The sequence below is a fragment of the Schistocerca piceifrons genome, chromosome 9, assembly GCF_021461385.2.
Source record: "Schistocerca piceifrons isolate TAMUIC-IGC-003096 chromosome 9, iqSchPice1.1, whole genome shotgun sequence".
Lineage (NCBI taxonomy): Eukaryota > Metazoa > Arthropoda > Insecta > Orthoptera > Acrididae > Schistocerca > Schistocerca piceifrons.
In genome coordinates this window covers 116,999,461-117,019,446 of record NC_060146.1, presented here as the reverse complement: position 1 = coordinate 117,019,446, position 19,986 = coordinate 116,999,461, and the positions used below count along the sequence as shown (strand labels likewise).

General features: G+C 40.7%; 1 protein-coding gene across 2 annotated transcripts in view; it reads left to right on the top strand.

Moving 5' to 3' along the window:
- LOC124717011 (signal recognition particle receptor subunit alpha homolog) overlaps positions 1–19,986 on the top strand; it is an 81,614-nt gene that overhangs the window by 18,665 nt on the left and 42,963 nt on the right. Inside the window, exons 4-5 of one of the 2 annotated variants that reach the window (XM_047243652.1) lie at positions 7,821–7,874; positions 11,460–11,610. In XM_047243652.1, the coding sequence (XP_047099608.1) occupies positions 7,821–7,874; positions 11,460–11,610 (205 nt within the window). The remainder of the gene's footprint in view (positions 1–7,820; positions 7,875–11,459; positions 11,611–19,986) is intronic. The other variant, XM_047243653.1, reaches the window with a different exon arrangement.

The window sequence follows — 19,986 nt, the reverse complement described above, 5'->3', positions numbered from 1 at the left end:
ATGTAAACTGTAAGTTCTTACAAAACGTTGCTGTGAACAACAATGAATGACTGTGTCACCACTAAAGTGTGGCAACAGTGCAGGGTGGAAGAGAACAGGTACCCACCAATCTTCTTGGCTGCCAACAACTGGTGGAGGTGGATGCACAGAACACTGCAGAAGTGGACAGCTTTCCAACTTGAACAATTTTGTGATGAGAATAGATCTTGATTGGGATAGTTTTGTTATTTTGTGGGATTAACTGAAATGTTTGATACCACTTTGCCAACTGACGACCTAATTGTCACTTTCCAACCTAGACCTCAGGATGCTGTACAGATGAGTATATTACCACAACTCAGATTTCACATTCACATTTTTTTGGCTTCACTGCCTCACAACCTATCACCTTTCAAACTAACCTATAATTCAGCCTAAGCTACAGATCAGTCATCACAGCTTACAGCCAAAAAACAGATAGACGCAAAAGAAATATTCTCCATATTCTGCTTTTTTGTGCACATAACACAGGCCACATTTTCATTATGTTACAGAACAAAGCCAACTGTTTTATGTATCCACCTCTAACTCCCCTCCCCCCCCCCCTCCCCCAGTCCATTCTAAGTGCCCCCCCCCCCTTCCTGCATAAAACACACACACACACACACACACACACACACACACACACACACACACACACACACACACACACACACACACACGGTGCAACAGTCACAAGTAACTGGCTTTGAGCAACCAGTAGTCATCATCAGTCTGTCAATTGATAGAGAGAAGACAAAGGATCATTATATACTCTGTAAAATCTACCAGGTAACTACCATATTTACCAGAGTGTTTACCTCCTCCTCCTCCTCCTCCTCTCTGGTGGCTCCGTTCACGTCTCTGTCCAGGTTAAACCCACCAACAACCTGCATATTGACAGCTGTTATCCCTTTCACACCAAAACATCCCTCCCATGCAGCCTGGCCACATGGGGCTTGCGTATCTGCAGTAACAAGAACTTCCTTGCTCAGTAAGCCGAGTGCCTCACCAAGGCCTTCCAGAACTAGTCTGCAGACAGATCTCGCATGCCATTTCCCCTCACACTCCTAATCCTCCCACCACCACCAAGAACGTCCCACATAGGTGTGTCCCCTTCATCGTCCAGTTACCACTCCAGACTGGAACAATTGAACCACATCCTTCACTGGGGCTTTAATTACCTATCATCGTGGCGTGAAATGAGGGACGTCCCACGTGATGCTTCCCACCTCTCCGCGTGTGCGTAAGTCTGTGGCTGAAAGTTTTATGTAAGTGTCTTTTAATTGTGCCTGTCTGCAACTTGAAGTGTCTTCTTTATGGTAAGTAGCAATCTCTTTTCCTACATTGTTGATATTTACCACAGTAAAAGACGACCCCCTTTCTTTTGTAAGAGTCTCCTTGAGAAATATTTTAAATAACATTTTCAGACTAATCAAAATTACAAATTGTTTTAGTGGCAGTATGTGTCTGCCTTAAATGGTGGCATTATAACTCCAGTGAAGCCCTTTTTTACGTTTTCGTGTGATGCAGACTTAAAAAATACAAAATGGAGAAAAATGTTAAAACCCCCTAAATATGAGCAAAAACTCATGTAATTGTCATACATGATTAAAAATAGCTATCCTCTCCAATACTTTGTATAAAACCTGCGTAAGTGAAGTAATTAAATGTACAATACAATGTTTATATGGTAATTTGTGGTAACGATTTTCATCAGTTCTTAAAAATTACACATGTGTAACAGCAAGTAAAAACTCATCAAAAAAGTGAAATTCTATCTAGGTACAAGGTAATCGAGCAGTTTTCAGACATGCTGTGACTACAAACTATACATTTGAAATATGCATTTTTGAGAGATCATTCTTAGTACTCACCCAGAAAAAAAGCAAAAATTGATGAACATGTTGAATTAAACAAAAGCATCACAGCATCTAAGTCTTTAAACCATAAGCATAAATGCAGACATCTGCTTAATGACATACTTTGTCACCATTGCTGTTATTGTTTAATGCTTTTCTCATGAGCCGCACTTCATATGCTCACCACAGTTAGTGTTATTTTAGGCTTGATGAGAGAAACAGACTCATGGAAAAAATGATTTGCTTCCCCACCAGTGAATTTCTGTAGACTGTGCAAAAAGTTAATTTGAAAGAAAGCACAGGTACTACAGTTTTGCTTCATGCCCTCTATCACTGCTGTCAATCTTTAAGATCTACAGCGTGTGGTGTGTGTGGTGCAAAATATATACATAAGTAATGTATGTAGTTGTTGTAATTGTATCATGTCAGATTTGAACATGAAACTCTATAAAATGTGCTGTCACAAAACCTTTGTTCTATTTCCGTGTGACATCTCTGTCATAGCACATCATCTGCATGAAAAGTATATTTTCAGCACTTCGAAAAATTTCACCCCTAATTGCACTCTTGTCACCAAGGGCCATTCCCTCTCTTCACAGATCCAGTAGCTGAGCTCATTTTACATATGTTAGTGTGGTGCAGTCACTCAACTGGCTATTGAGTGACTTAACAAATTGCCAGCCAATAAGAGTTCACTAGCCGGAAATGGACAACATTTTCTTTATTATGACCGAGCATGTCCTTTGAGACTCAAATGTTTGAATTTAAAAGGTTGACAATTGGTATTGTTGCTGAATACAGTAGATTCGAAATACAGGTAAAAAGATGAGGCTCGGTTATAAGTGGCACAAGAAAAGGTCGTGGCTGGCCCACTTCATCACATATTGCCTTGGTCCAGAGCACTTTGTGTTGAGTGCCTTGTTTTTCTATTACCACTGCAACCTAGCAGTGGTTGTAACATAATTGTGCGGTGAAGCTAAATGTTGCAAGTTGTGTTGGCAACACCAATCATGGATTAATCTTTGTACAGCCATAGTTGAAATGGAGGACAGTGGGGTGTCAGCTGGTATAAATTTATATTAAAAATGAAGAAATTCCTCCAGCTGTATTTAAGGTGTCGATTTTATTTTGGCAACTAGTTTCACAACAACACGTCATCTTCAGGCCCATACAAACTTGCCAAAATAAAGTCGACTCCTTAAATACAGCTGGAGGAATTTCTTCATTTTTAATATACATCATGGATTACATCAGCATTCCCTCTCTCCACAACAGCCTAAAATATTCCCTTAATTCTGCCACTGCCCGTGGGCAAACCATCTGCCTTTTGAGCCACTTATATCATGTTCAGTCACATCAAATGTCAGTAGGAAGAAAATGGGATGAAGTGAAGCGAGACGTTGAATAAGAACTTAGAATCAACGTAAACCTTACTAGGAATAAATGTAAAATCAGGGAATTTCTAGTGTTGTTCTTGTGGGGTTTTTTTGCAGGGGGTATGAATTTGTGGTGTAGAATCGTGAAAAACAAAATCGGAGTTCCACTTACTTAAACTTTGGCCGTTCATTGATTGTCTGCATTTTGATAATACAAAAAAAAAATAAAATAAAAGGTAATGGTTTACATTAATTTTTAACTTCACTGCCTTTAATGCTTACTAATCCTGTTGTCCCTGGTATCACTGTTTTTAAACGTCACCATCATCCTAATAACGGAGTTAAGACATTTAAATCTTTGTCCTAACAAACATTTCATGGTTTCTTCTGAATACATTGCAATGTCTGAGGTTGTGGTTATAGTGGATCTTGAGAACGCAGCTGTTTTTTGTCAATTAAATATCAGATTTCACTTCCGCATTGGTGTGAGATTGTTACTATGTTTCTTGCTTTCAAATGTATTGTATGCCTGCTGCTCTCTCATTGGCTGTGCAGATCTGGTGGCTGACACACCCCCTTTTGTTCCCGTTACGCCTCACAGTGAGCGTCAATAACATTGTTACAGCAATATATAGACTTTCAATGTATCCTGCAGAAATGTATACCATTGTTGTGTATTTGTCCAGTTTTAATATCAATTCAAATGGATTCAGGCAGACTGCAGTGGTATGGGTTCTCATGGTTGACATCAAGTTGTAATTTTCTACCCATTCACTACTCCCCTTCCCTCCCCGCACACATGGTGGTTCTCAGCTAAGTCGGTACCACTGTTCCCCCTCCAAACCATCTGTAATGCTGTGCTGAGCAACTGTGAAACACGGACTTCAGTATCTTCTAGGGTGCAAGGCATATGTAAGAACATCAACTAATAAATATACATACATCAAAAAAAGTTTTGCATTGCCCCAGTTCCCAGAACTCCTGAAGACAGACGTTGACTGTGGATATTGTGTCACAGACACAGTCCCTTTGACTGTTCCAAGATGTCACTAAACCCGCCCAAAGATGTAAACAACCATGCATGAGCAGTGCCTATTAGACAGAGGGGGTCCGACAGCTAATCAGTTCCAGTCATTCCACCAGGAGGGAGGTACACGGATCGTGTTGTCCATGGTTCAACCATGCCTAGACAGTCAATACTGAAGTTTGATCGTGCCCACATTGTTACTTTGTGCCAGGAAGGGCTCTCAACAAGCCAAGTGTCCAGGCATCTCGGAGTAAACCAAAGTGATGTTATTCGGACATGGAGGAGATACAGAGAGACAGGAACTGTTGACGACATGCCTCGCTCAGGCCGCCTACGACTGCAGTGGATGACCGCTACCTATGGATTATGGCTCGGAGGAACCCTGACAGCAACACCACCATGTTGACTAATGCTTTCCACCCAGCTACAGGACGTTGTGTTGAGACTCAAACTGTGTGCAATAAGCTGCATGATATGCAGCTTCACTCCGGACGTCCATGGCGAGGTCCATGTTTGCAACCATGACACTGTGCAGCACGGTACGGATGAACCCAACAACATGTTGAATGGACCACTGAGGATTGGCATCACTTTCTCTTGACTGATGAGTGTCGCATGTGCCTTCAAGCAGACAAACGTCGGAGACTTGGTTGGAGGCAACCCAGTCAGGCTGAATGCCTTAGACACACTGTCCGAGTGCAGCAAGGTGGAGATTCCCTGCTATTTTGGAGTGGCATCATGTGGGGCTGACGTATGCTGCTGTTGGCCATGGAAGGCGCCGTAATGGCTGCACGATATGTGAATGAATGCCATCCTCCGACCGATAGTGCAACAATATTGGCAGCTTATTAGCGAGGCATTTGTCTTCATGGATGACAACTCGTGTCCCCATCGTGCACATCTTGTGAATGACTTCCTTCAGGATAATGACATCGTGTGACTAGAGTGGCCAGGATGTTCTCCAGACATGAACCCTGTCAAACATGCCTGAGGTAGATTTAAAAGGGCTGTTTATGGACGACGTGACCCACCAACAACGCTGAGGTATCTACAATGAATCACCATTGAGGAGTGGTACAATCTGGACCAACAGTGCCTTGTGAGCTTATGGATAGTATGCCATGACAAAGACAGGCATGCATCAGCGCAAGAGGTATTAGAGGTACCGATGTGTACAGCAGTCTGGACCACCATCTCTGAAGGCCTCGCTGTATGGTGGTACAACATGCAATGTGTGGTTTTCATGAGCAATAAAAAGGGCAGAAGTGATGTTTATGTTGATCTCTCTCTCTCTCTCTCTCTCTCTCTCTCTCTCTCTCTCTCTCTCTCTCTCTCACACACACACACACACACACACACACACACACACACACACACACACACACACACACACACACAATTTTCTGTACATGTTACGGAACCGAGGTGATGCAAAACTTTTTTGATGTACTGGTACGTATAAAAGGTCACAGACACAATTAGTATAATTCTCAAACTTTTGCTCGTCCTGTGATCCAGTGATTTTTGTTGGTACTGTCTCTATGATGGTTCTTGCTCCTATAGTCTATACTAGTGATTATAGACAGTTTAATATGATTAATTTTTTTTAAAAACATTTAATTCTGCATTAATTTTCTTTCTTGTTCTTATTTCATCTGAATGTCACCATATTGTGTCAAAGCTGATTAAAACGTGGTGATGATTTTATCTGGTATTCTAATACTTGAATAATAACCAAATTTCTCATTTGCAACCCACTTGGTAAATCATTACAGTATCTCATAATCAAATAAACTGCTGACTTGCATTCAGAATTGAGTAATGTTTTTTGAAGGGCAACATTTTTGCCTTTCAATGTTAACTTCACCTAACAAGCACTATAAATGTTTGTATATGGTATCCATAAATGTTTGTATACGGTATCCACGCATGTACAAGGACTTCTATTGCAAGTCTGTTCAAATACAACAAGAGTTTGTAGTATTAGATTCTATGTCCTTCTGTGCTTCACAAAATTGTCAGATTTTGAACAGAGCGATAGACCATTGAGGTGGCTAGTTCGTAGTTTCTCGCATATCGATTGTGAGATACAGTGCGAGTCAAACATCATATGATTGTCCAAGCAAGGTCGATGCTTCGGCTTATCAGGTAGTCTTGAAGCTGTCGGAGTGCAAGTATCATTTGCCGTACATACCCTTCCCAATCCTTCAAAATAAATCTGCTCTTGACCTCGATAGCCCAAGCTTCATCAGTAAGTGAAAGATGACACATATTCAACCTATTAATTGATGTAAAAATGTTGAACTTAGCAGCAAGAGTTTAATATGCAAATATAGGACAACCTCATAATTTTCGAATGATGAGTTTGGAAAAGATCTTTGTCTTATAATTGAGTAAAAGCGGTGTCTACATAATGATACAATTTATTCTTTGTATCTTAAAGCATATGCTAAAGTTGATTTCCATTATTTTGTCAATGATTCAGGGACTATGTCCAGCATTGGTGTCAACAGTGTTCATCCAATGTGTGGATTGATGAGACAGGATTGGAACCAATGATGGCACCACTCTTGTTACAACTATTTTGCTTGATATTCCAAATAAACATCAAAGGTTGTTGGGCCACTACCAATACGCCAACCACACATTGGCACCAGTGTTGTCCGTTTTCTGTCTTTACCATTTAAAAACTGAACTTGTTTGTTTGTTCGTCATTGTTGTCATATTTATTTCAAAGTTAAGTTTTTCAAATTGTCTCACGAACAGTGAAGCAATATTATTTACACTCAAGACTGCAAAAGCAAAGGTCAGGTTCCGTTCATCAGGTATGTTTACGTTGCCTCTGTTTGAGTTCAACTGAACGTTGGCTCCAGTTTGTGGGAACTGTCACATAAATATTTCCAATGTTGGCACTAGCATTAGCACCAGTGTGTGGACAGAGAGCAACTTCATCAGATTTTATAACTATGTTCATTAGAGTACTGTGACATAATTTTAGGACAGTTTTTCAAGCTTAAAAAATTATCATATATTTAAATTTCAGCAAAAAGGATTGGAGGAGGGATGGTGGGAGAGAGAACATAATCAGTGAACGAACCACTTGATCTTCGTGGCCAGCTTGTCATTTTCCCCACAGATACTGATTGTGTTTGACTGGCTGGTAAGTCGCCCGTCAAGAACGAGAAATAATCATGACATAGCCCACTTCAGTATAATGTCGCAAATCCAGTCTTACAGATGGTACATCACAAAATTATAGAGACGCTTATTGTGACTCGGGGATTCCCATCCAAAATAAAATAATAAAAATCTACTTGTACATTCTTCATTTCTTATTTGTCTATTTATGTATCATGTTGTCTACCTGACAGTCAGAAAGATCTATTCTGTTTTAGCAGCTGAGCAGCATATGTCCAAAGAATGCTCTGTGCATACTGTATAAATTGTCCTATTTGCAGTAAGCTGTTATTGGAAATCTTTACTCCAATGTCATTTGATACGACTGACACACATCTAATGATGCATCACTACTTTCAGGGAAAGCAAAGAAGAAAGGTGCTGGAATGGTAAATGGTGAAGGCCCTAATAACAGTGAGTAATTTGCAACTAACAGTAGAAGTAATAGAGATTAAGGTACATTGTGAGTGAGTGAGAGAGAGAGAGAGAGAGAGAGAGAGAGAGAGAGAGAGAGAGAGAGAGAGAGAGAGAGAGAGACACAGAGAGAGAGAGAGAGAGAGAGAGAGAGAGAGAGACTAACAGAATTTGCTTGGAGTTTTTTCTATAAGAACCCATGCATGAATTTATGGGTAGGAGAGCATGCTTCATTTGGATCTGGTCAAGGTTAGATGGCATTTAAGTAGCTTGAGGTTATGTTGGACATCTGTTTACTTAAAGATTAACTGCTTCCAAAATGGTGGTGTTGTAAATATGAGATTTCTTTTGGTTATATGGGAGGTATATTTGATGTGAGAATCTCCATAACAGTTTGAATTGAGGGAACACTGAATCAACAAATAAAGCACTTAAGTACACTGAAACACACAAGAATATTGGGGAAGTGTCTGTTTAAAAATTTAGATAGGCAGTTAGAAATTCTGACGCATATCACCATGTAAGTGGTTTCAAAAAGTTACTCTCTTCCCTGGGGGGGGTTTTCTTATGTTACTTGGTGTATAACCAACAAAGCCTTTTCTCTTAAGTAGCAAACACTCTAGCTAACCAGCCATGGCAAACAGCAGGTTCTGAAGCAAAAGATTTGTGGTTTGGTACAGTGTACTCCTGATTATTCATATGCGAATTATCCTGTTTGCAGATTATTGGCGCCTCAAAAAATTCTCTAGCAAACGGCAATAAACAACAATTTCCATTGCTGTTGGGCGCCCTGTTCCACATGAATAAAAAAGAATCTGTTTTCTTATGTTACTTGGTGTATAACCAACAAAGCTAGTTAAGGAGAAATGATGAAGGATAAATGAAAGAAACCTGTTGACATTAAAAGGTATGTATGAAGCGAGATACTGACAGAAGTAAAACTGTGAGGTTGGACCATGTGTCCTGGATATGTCACCTAAAGAATGCGTTAAAACTTTGTCCGCTGCTAATGCTTCTGGCAACTACAAAATGGAATTACTAGTGATTGGAAAATAAAAATTAAAAAAAAAAAAACTAGCTTTGAGGTGCATTGCAGCTAAGGGTTTCACTGTGCATTACAAGGTCTGTTCGAAAAATTCCGGAACATACGTAATTTCACGCCAGTGGTGTGTTGGAGCAAAATGTGGTTGGCATCCCTGCACACATCTGCGTTTAATGTGTAACTGATGGAAGTTTCATTGTATGTCTGCTAGTTATTGTTCAGTGCAGTATTGAAAGAATGGTGTCTCACAGCTTGTGAATTTTGAGATGGCAAAGTTAGAGGAGCAATGTGTCCGCATTAAATTTTGCTTGAAACTCAAGAAAACCTTTCCCAGAGACGCACCAAATGATGCTGGATGCCTTCAATGATTAGTGCTTAATCTGTTCTTGGGGTTTAAAAATGGCCAGATGGAAGTTAGATGACTCTCGTTCAGGACACCCTAAAACATCCACGAATAATGCTCACATCAAGAATGTCAACAAAACTGTGCATTCCAATCAAAGACTGATTGTCTGAGAGATTCCAGAAGAATGTAACATTACAGTTGGATCATTTCATGAAATCGTGATGCAGCATCTTGGAATGTTTTGTGTTCCCACCAAGCTTGTCCCACGGCTCATGAGTCAAGATCAGAAAGACCTTCACTTCACAATCTGTGAAGAGTTTTTGAATCTCACAAATGAGAACAAGATGTTCTGGAAGAGAATTATAACTGTTGATGAAACATGGGTCTACAGTTATGATGCTGCGACCAAGTTTCAATCTTCACAGTGGATTGAGAAGGGTCTCCAAGACCAAAAAATGCTCGCCAGGTCCGGTCAGATGTCAAAGCCATGGTGATAGTTGCCTTTGACTTTGAAGGATTAGTTAATCATGAATTCGCACCACAGGGACAAAATTTTAATCGATGGTTCCATCGGGACGTGCTGAGACACCTGTGAGAAAATGTGAGATGTAAAAGGACTGAAATGTGGTGAGAAATTCCATGGCTCTTGCATCACGATAATGCACCCACACATTCATCCCTGTTAGTGCATGACTGTTGGACAAAAAACGAAATCACTATGCTGTCTCATCATCCACACTATCCAGACCTGGCCTCTGCAGACTTTATTTTATTTCCAAAATTGGAAACCCCATTAAAAGGACGAAGATGTGCAACGCTAGACGAGATAAAAGAAAATTTGCAAATGACGCTTCATGCAATTCAGCAAGAGGCATAGTTCTTCCAGAAGTAGAAACAGCATTGTGAATGGTGTATTAATTTTGCAGGAGACTGTTTCGAAGGAGACCATGCACAGTAGGTAAGTGTAGAAAAATTTTGAGGACAAAGTTCCGGAATTTTTTGAACACAGAGCTCCTATTACAACCAAAAGAGTATAGGTGGATAATGAAACTTTCAAAAAAAGATTCCACACAAATTTTGTAGCACAAATTCGGTGATTTCTAGAACAGAAAGGATTGCCACAGAAGGTTTTTCTATTGCCTGATAACTCCACTTAACATCCCAGTCAGAGGGTTCTTGTATCTGATGATGGTCTCACCATAACTAAGTTTTTTACCTCTTAACATGACTGCCATTATACACCCAATGGACCAAGGTGTAATTACATTGGTAAAACTGCACTCCCAGACTGGTCTACTGCTAGTTGATGGGAATGATTTGGTGGCATTCTGGAGGAAGTTGACTATTCTAAATGCCATATGCAGAATTTATGTTGGGTGGAAAGACGTCAGGCCACATGCACTAGTTCAGTAATACAGGAAAATCCTTCCGAATATAGAAGAAAGTGATTTTCAAAGCTTCAGGAATGAAGAAATAACTGCACAAATAATGAATCTGGCAATAACTTTAAATAGTTTTGAAGATGTCTCTGAAGAAAACTTGAATGAGTGGTTAGAGAGTGACACACATGGACCTGGCTTCCAGTACATGAGTGATGCCGAAATTATGACCACAGCTTCACAACAAAACAATGAAGAGGACAGTGAATATGAAAGTGAGAATGAAGACAATGAATGATCGTTTCAGTCACTGTACCACACTGTGATGTGTTGATGCTCTACATTGTATGGGCCAGTACAACAGTATTTCTGCAAGAAAAATTCTAAATGGCATGTGAAAAGAAAGTCAGCTAATCTCAGAAGCAAATGTCATACACTATCTTAACAATTAAACATGCCTACTCTACCTCTGCACAGACCTTCAATAAACTTTCAAATAAAGAACACACATTTGAAAATACCTTGATTATTTGTGCATCTTGTCTTTTACACACCCCCTCCCCCCATTACCCCAAATGATTGAGAGTATAGAGTATACTGTATCTTGAAATATTCAGTATTTCAATTTGTTGTTATGGGGAAGGCTGTATTTATGGATTATGTTCATCCTATTTTTTCCATTTGGTAAGAGCAGTGGAGGTGGAAGCACTTCACTGCAGTCAGGGAGGTGGTCGAGAGACAGATTATTAGCAGTGTTGTAATAATCCAGTGCAATTGCCAATCCACCAGTGATGGGGGTTTTCTTTTTTCGTCCACAGTAACAGCTCCAGCTCCAGTTCCACCACCAGCACCAGTCATTCCTGTGTCGCCTTCTTCCAAATCGAATGACTTTTTGAATGAGGAAATCCTAGCCCAGAACAGAATGCGACTGGCTCAGAAGATGGCTCGCAGTCCCAAAGCGACCAAGCAGTGAGTACAAACCGCAGAGACGCACGCTGCTCCGTACAATAGAGGTTACCGGATACCTGACAATACCCAGCCTATTTGCTTTGTCAGCACAGTGTGTTTTTGCAATAATGACTATTTCCTCAGCAGTTAGTTTATTAAGAATAATAACTCTAAAATTCTCACAATTTTCTGTAGGTTCTAACTTTTTCTTTATTACTAAATAAAATTTACAGGTATAAGTCTCAAAGTAAGTCGGCTAACATCGTATTGCGACTTCAACAGGCACATTTCTGATCAGTATTTAATGCTTTGAAAAGAAACAGACAAGTCAGCAATTTTTCAGATTTCCAATTTAAGAGAAGTTAAATTTTCAGCTTCTACTTATGACTGGTCATATAGATTTCTTCACCATTCTTTTTTGTCAAGTTCAGCTCAGTTGTCTATAATTGAATTGGTGTAAGACAATCCCTAACAGCTTGCACTGAGTATTGTCGTGGAGAAGTTTACAAAACTGCATTATGTGATCGGTTAATGTAGGCACGTGTAGCTGCCACACCCAGAGCACTGCAACTGTCAGGAATCTTCTTACGTTCACTCTAATAAGAGGATTCCTATGGCAAAAAAATGTTCCCAGATTTGCTGTATGCATTTAAATAAATTGTTCCAGGTGACCTTGTTTCTTCATTTATCATTTATTACATTTTCCATCAGTTAATTTACACAAGATCGCTGCTCTCTCACTCACTTCAATCACATATATGTCTCTCTTCTCACACACATCTCTGAACTGATTCTCTAGACTTACTATTGCTTAACAAAAATTGTATAATGCCAGAGCACAAGGATAATAATGACGAATCTTGGAGTGACTATAGCTAAGCACATTTTCATACACCTTTATATTGGACATTAATCAGTTTGCACTAGTAATTTTGTGTTTTTACTGTCTACTGTAACAAGTTTTATATTTGACTCCATTGGTAATAATACAAACCTTTTTTTTATTGAAAATAGAGGAATATTTAATTACTTTTGAATTTTTAAGTATTTCACAAATCAAATAATGTCAGTTACAAATGTAACACAAAAAAGAAAATTTACAGAAGAATAAAATATGTAAATAACAGACAAATTAAACAAAAATTTTGTGAGTAGTGATTATTTGACTGCTAGCACAATTTTCAAACACTTAATACGTGGAGTGTTTAAACTGTTTTCGACAAATGTCTAGGAGTGATAGATCATGTCTTGGGAAACAACTTTTGTTAGGGACGAAATGTTCACCGCCACTTACCAGGTTTGAGGTGGAGCAGAGTGGATTCCCTGATTTGACAGCTTACTTGTAAAAATTATATCCTTTGCGAGTGATGCACATATTAAGTTGCAAAAAATGAGTTTTCGAAAACTCTTCTCAGCATATCTTGTGTTATTCCAGTGATGACATATGTAATTGCCATCTTAAGAGCTTCCAAGGTCCTTGGCCAAACTTTGTAAGCCTCTGCTTTGAGGTATCTCCCCCACCCCCCACCCCCTCCCCCAAAAAAGGTCACAGTGGCTCAACTCCGAGGAGCATGGGGCACATGAAACATTTGCAGCCGGGAGACTGTTCTTACAGAATTTGGTGCGAACGACGGGCAGTATGAGTAGTCATAGCACTATCCTGTTGAAATCGGAATGCTTCTGTGTCATGTTCCTCACCACACTCTTCCATTTTGGGGATTAAAAAGTGGTTTCAGTTGCACAGTAATGAAAATTTTGCTACACTACAGAATAGTGTCAGGTTGCACAGAGGCTAAGATTGCATTGCAAGCATCTGTACATTTCACTCAGTCTTCTGGACTAAGTTCTTCAACAACCATCAACTTGTAGGGGTGTAAGTGAAGGTCAGAGTGTAAAATCTGCCTTACTGTTCTGGACGATATTCCAAGAGCAGCAGCACATTTCCATGCAGAACAACACGATGGATATCGTTCAATTGAGGTCCTCACTGCTACGATGTTTTCAGGTGTCCTCACACTTTTAGGTCGGTCAGCTGGTTTTCTACCTAAGCTCAGTAAGGACAAAAACCTTCCTCCTGACTACATCCCCATCTCTCTTACCATCTATGTTTGCAAGGTGATGGAACGTGTGATTCATGCCCGGCTGGTACGGTGGCTTGGGTCTAGCAATTTTCTGATGAATGCACAGTGTGGATTTCAGGCTTGGCGCTTTGCAGTTGACCATCTTGTTACTTTGCTCACCCTTGTCTTGAATGGTTTTCTGTGGAAATCCCAGACTGTGGCTGTGTTTTTAGATTGGAGAAGGCCTAAGACTCCTGCTGGTGAACTGATATCCTCTGTACTCTTTACACGTGTGGCTCCCGTGGCCTTCTGCCTTGTTTCCTTCAGGCATTTTTAAAAGATCGAGTTTTCAAGGTGCGTGTGGGTTCTACCTTGTTGGAGACCTTTATCCAGGCAAACGGTGTGCCTCAGGGTTCCATCCTGAGTGTCGTCCTCTTTGCTATTGCCACTAAAACTCCTTAATGTTCTCTCTCTTGCCGGGCATCACCATTAACCCTGTAATGGCCGGTTTCCTGCTGGGCATCCTGGCTCCCTTTTTGCTGACAATTTTGCCATCTGTTGCAGTTCTCCACGGATCTGTCTCACGGAGCAGCATCTTTAGCAATGTCTCAATCATCTTTACCCCTGGAGCATAAATGATGGCTTTCGCTTTTCCACTGACAACTGTCTGTATGACTTTCTGGCGACTCAAGTGGTTTCTCCCACCATGTTTACATTTAAGGCCTGTTGCCTTCCGTTCATTGAAACTGCGAAATTTCTGGGGCTCATGCTCGAAAGGAAAATCTCTTGGTCCTCCCACGTATCTTACCTGGCAGCCTGCTGTATGCAGTTCCTCAATGTCCTATGTGTCCCCGATGGTACTTCCTGGGGTGCCAATCCTCTGTATCGATCCCTTGTCCGTTAGAAACTTGACAAGGGGTGCTTTGTTTATGCGTTGGCATGTCCATCCCTCTTACACCGTCTCAACACTATCCACCATCATGGTGTCCGTTTGGCCACTGACACATTTTACACAAGCCCGTTTGAGAGTCCGTATGCTGAAGCTGCTGAACTACCGCTGTCCTACCCCTGTGACCTTCTCCTCAGCAGGTGTGCGTGCCATTTGTCTGCCATGCGTGGCCACCCATCCTATACTGCCTCCTTTGATGATTCCTTTGATCGTCAGTATGGGGCTCGTCCCTCTTCTCTGTTACCTCCTGGAGTTCACTTCCGGCACTTGCTGTGGTGGCTTACCTTCACGCTACCTGCAGCTTTCCCCGTGGGTGTGAACCCTTCGCCACCTTGGCTTCATGAAGTGGCCCATGTTAACCTTGACCTTCATTTTCTTTCTAAGGACACAACTCCAGCCTTCAGTTTCATAACCTTTGCATGGAACTTCACAATAATACCTTTGTATACACTGATGGCTCTTGGTCTGACATTGGGGTCGGTTGTGCCTTTCAATTGTCCTCTGCTCAGTCTCACTCGGCACCCTTCAAAGTCTATATGTGCTGTACACTACCCATCCCTTTGTGCAGCGAGTCCAGGAAAACTGTCACTTGCTCACTCTTGGTGGAGCCAGAGTGATGTTTCTGCAGGTTCCTGATCATGTCAGTCTGCCAGGAAACGAGGCTGCTGACACTGCTGCCAAGGCTGCAGTCCTCATACCTCAGCCTGCGAGTACTTATATTCCCTCCAATCTGTGCAATCTGTGTGTTGTCCGTCAGGAGGTGTCTCTTTGGCATCGCCAATGGTCCTCCCTTAACGGGAATAAGCTCCGGCTTATTAAGCCTCTCCAAGCAGCTTGGACAATCTCCTCTATACCCTCCCGCCAAGAGGAGGTTATTTTAACTTGGCCGTGTATTGGGCACGGCCTTTTTAGCCATCGTTGTTTGCTAAGTGGCGCTACCCCACCACTTTGTTCACATTGCGCCCAAGTTTTAACTGTCCACAACTTCTTGATGGAATGCTCATTTTTGTAACCATTTATGTTTCCACTTGGGTTTGCCGTCTGATTTATTTGCCATTTTAGCAAATGGCACATGGGCTGTCGACTGCATTTTACTTTTTATTCGCCAAAGCAATATGGCGAAGGCCATTTAATTTTTAGTTTTGGACCGCCGTTTCTGTATAGTGTCTTTTTAGCCCTTTTTCCACATTCCCGTTTTTTAGCTGTCTTCTATTATGTCAGTTGGGACTTACGTATAGTCATTTTTTAACTCCTCTCTGTCTTTGTGTTCTATAGTTTAGACTTGGGTGCATATGACCCCAGTTGTTTTCTGCACCCTAAAGCAAAACAAAACCAAATTGAGGTGAAGCACATAACAGTTGGGCATCATCCTCAGCAGCTGGATGATCAAGGTGCCTCTTGGCCACAGTTTGACAGTGGCCGTTCACATGGGCAGGTAGCTTAGTCGTCATACCCACATAGAAAGTGGCACAGTGGTTGTAGCATAGTTTGTAGATAACATGGCTGATTTCACAGGTAGCCCTGCCTTTGATGGGATAGGACATGCCTGTCGCTCAGGCAGTATATTATGGACTTTTATCTTTCCTATAAAAAAAAAAAAAGGCTGCTGCAAACCATTGTGAAATGTGTAGAAGAGGATACTTACCACTGAACAAGTTATTAGGGTATCTTTCCTTTCCATTCACATATGGAGTAGGGAAAAAAGATAGCTTAAATGTCTCTGTGTGCATTGTGATTAGTCTAATCTTGTCCTCGCAGTCCCAATGAGAGCGTTGTTTATCTTCGAGCATGTCCATGATGTTTTCCGTGAATCGGACAAATGTTTGACCATTTATACTGGCCTTCTTTGTATATATTCAGTATCCCCTGTCAGTAATGTTGTACTTCTGAAAGTGCAAACTAGGTTAAACACCCTGAAGTACATCATTAATCAGTTCTATGGAGAGAAAGTCAAGAGATGAGACCCCCTGTTAGTGCTTTTCAACTCTTTTGTAGACTGATTACATTTCTGTAATGTTCTAGCAGTGAACTGAAGTCTGTTCACTGCTTGCTGTATGAGTGAGTGTGTGTGATGGTTCAGTTTCATGTCGCCACAAACTGTTAAAACCGGGTGTATCCACAAGTTGGCTGGTTCCAGATGTGACCTGTTGATACTGTAGACACAGGATACTACAGTTTTTCTTCTTCTTCTTCTTCTTCTTTATGAGTATTTAAAGCTAGTTTGGATCTTCGCATGATCTTGAAATCTTATCAAGATACAGATTTTGCCAGACAGTTTGTAATTACAGATAACTGCATAAACTACAAAAAATCTGAAGTTACTGTTAGTATTGTCTGGAAGATCGTTATTATGCAGAATCCGCCAGAAAAATGTACACACTCTTTGTCAGCTCTGTCAAGATATCGATATTGTCGTTCGATTTGATTTAAGTGTGTGTTGTTGGCTCGCAGATGTTAGTACTTTCATCTCGGTATGGAGCAAACAAGATGGCTGGAGCACGCTTGACATTCGAGCAAGGAAAATGTATTGTGAAATGGTGTTAAAGTTTGATAATGCTGTTGAAGTGCAACTTCAGTGGAGGCAAGAGTTTGAAACAGAACTGCCAACCCGCCTAACAATTAAATACATCATTGACAAGATCGAATTGCATGGAACGATTTGTGATACTCACAAAGGACGACCAGAAAGACAGCGTACAGCTACAAGTCCCGCTTTGTCAGCTCTCATGTTAAAAATGTTACGCACATCAATTTTGCAAGGTATACATGCACTTTATGGAGCTGAAGAAGAGGTTGTATACTAAAAGGACGGGGTGTGACCAACTACCAAGTAGCCATACGAGCTTTCCTGGATTACAATTTTCTGTGGCATTGGATTGGACAAAGAGGGCCCATTGAGTTCCCTCCATGGCCGCCAGATCTAACACCTATGGACTTTTACTTGTGGGGGAACTGTGGAAGATAACGTTTATCGGCGGAAGCCACGCTTGCTAGGAGATTACAGTGACATGTGCAGCAATCTCCACTGTAACACTGACTGATGTAGCTGCAGTGACCGCTCGTCATTCTGTTATTTGTATAGCTGCGAACGGTGAACATTTTGAACATGTAAAGTAACCATGTGCTAAACTGAAGGTTGTACAACATATGTGATCAATTATTAAACACAAAATACACACACAAGTAATACTTTTGGTTCCTTAGTGTGTGTACATTTTTTCTGGCAGACTCTGTACTTCAGGAACCATGAGGTCCTCAACACACTTCACTGTGACACACATGAAGCCACTTACGCTCTCATTGATGTCTCTGCATTTGAGATAACTTGGTGTGCGCTCCCTACCAAGAAATTTTCTAGTCGGGGGAGAGGCCCCCAGAGGTGAAATCGACTTTTTGAAATCTGCCTGTATGATAAAATAGACTGTGGTGCCAAGCACTACACCCTCGTGCCATTCATCAAAGCGGGCTCTTGTTTGTGCGTAATCAGTTAAAAATATCATAATTTTGTGTTGTGCTTTAGAGCATTAAAATCAATAGTATTATCTGGAACAGCAGCATAGTGTACTGGTATGTGTTCCTCATATGCAAAAGTCATTGATTTGAATCCCTTCAGATGCTAGCAAATTTTTTATTTTTAAATCTTTATTGAAATGACTTATCATTGTTTTTATTCAATTCATTGTTTTAAATGTATTTTTTTATTTCTAATACTTTGCAATGTGATTTTAATCAGTGCATTAACTTTTTCATTTGCTCTCATTTTTTCTTCATAATCACTTTTTTTCATTGTAAATCTTGTTCCATGTGGTTTTACTTATTTACATTTTACTTTTTTTGACACTGTTGCACAGCCAGTATAAATCTGTACTTTAACCAGTAATGCGATATTTTCAAACTTTTAAATAGAGTGATAGGTAAATAAAAAATAATTAAAATCAAATGTGTAAATATTCCAAATGAAAAAAGAATGATAGATAATAAAAAATGAGAGCAAACGAAAAAGTTGATACAATGATTCAAATGACATGAGAAGATGTCAGAAAAAAATACATTTAAACCAATTAACTGAATAAAAATAATGATCAGAGTCATTTTGATAAAGATTTACAAACAAAAAAATTACTATCACTTGATGAGATTCAAACCAACGATCTTTTGCATATTAGGAACTACGCCACATCTCTTGGTAATTATATGAATTTTAAGTCTCTAGAGCATGATGCAAAATTCAGATATTATTATTATTATTATTATTATTTGGAAATGAAAAAGCATTTTGAGGAGTGATATTAGTGTGTAGTACCTGGGATCCTAACATGCACCTCCATATAGATTGCAAATTTTGGTCTATCATACTTTCCATAAAAAGTGTGGAACTATATGGTCTGACTTGTTATTGTCAATTAGAGCCTGTGCTCTATTTTGAAAAACTGTTGTACTCACTAAGTTGTCAAGACAGATGAGAATAAGCAGGCTCTAAGACTGCAAGTAACACAATGTTATATTGACAGTGTAATTGATGTGTTATCCGGGAACTACAAAAGTTCCACATTTTCTGGTAGAATGCAGTGATTAGCAGTAATATTTTCTAAGAATGCCCCATTTCATGATTGGGGTTTTCTTTTTTCCCATTAAGTATGTTTAGTGATTCTTTCATAATTGTACACACCAATACTGCTACCCCTGCGGGTCCGGGGTAAGAATAGGCCCGAGGTATTCCTGCCCGTCGTAAGAGGCGACTAAAAGGAGTCCATCCCCCTCACGGGGGTAGTTAGCGCCTGCGTCCGGAGACGGACGGTTTCACGACCTATAATCGTGGTCTTTTTGGTTTTTCTCTTCTCGTTTCTTCCTTCCTTTTGTTGGTTCCTTTCTTTGCTCTTCTCTACTTCACTGTCTTCCTTACTCTTTCCCTTGACTTCTCCTTGCCTTCTCATTGCCTTTTTCTCCTTGCCTTCTCATTGCCTTTTTCTCCTTGCCTTCTCATTGCCTTTTTCTCCTTGCCTTCTCATTGCCTCCTTCTCCTTGCTTTCTCATTGCCTTCTTCTCCTTGCCTTCTCTGGTCTCCGCCTCGGCGTTTGAGACAGTCTGTCCTCTTTCTCCCTCTCTCTTCTTTTTCCTCTTCTTCCTTCCTCCCTGTGCGTGTCTGAAGGCCGACCCACGCGTTCGCACGCGTAGCCGGTGACAGGGTAACGCGTAAGTCCCCGCCCTGGGTAGACATGTAAGGCACGCGCGTACCCCCTGGTAAAGGCCAGGCCCGGGGAGGGGTGATTGCCTGAGCTGATACCTTCTGACCATGCCGATTGGTCCCTCCGTCTGTTTCTCGGGAGGTGTGACCTGAGGTGTAAACATTCACCTAAGGCGGGAGTGCCCTCTGAGAGGGTCCCCACA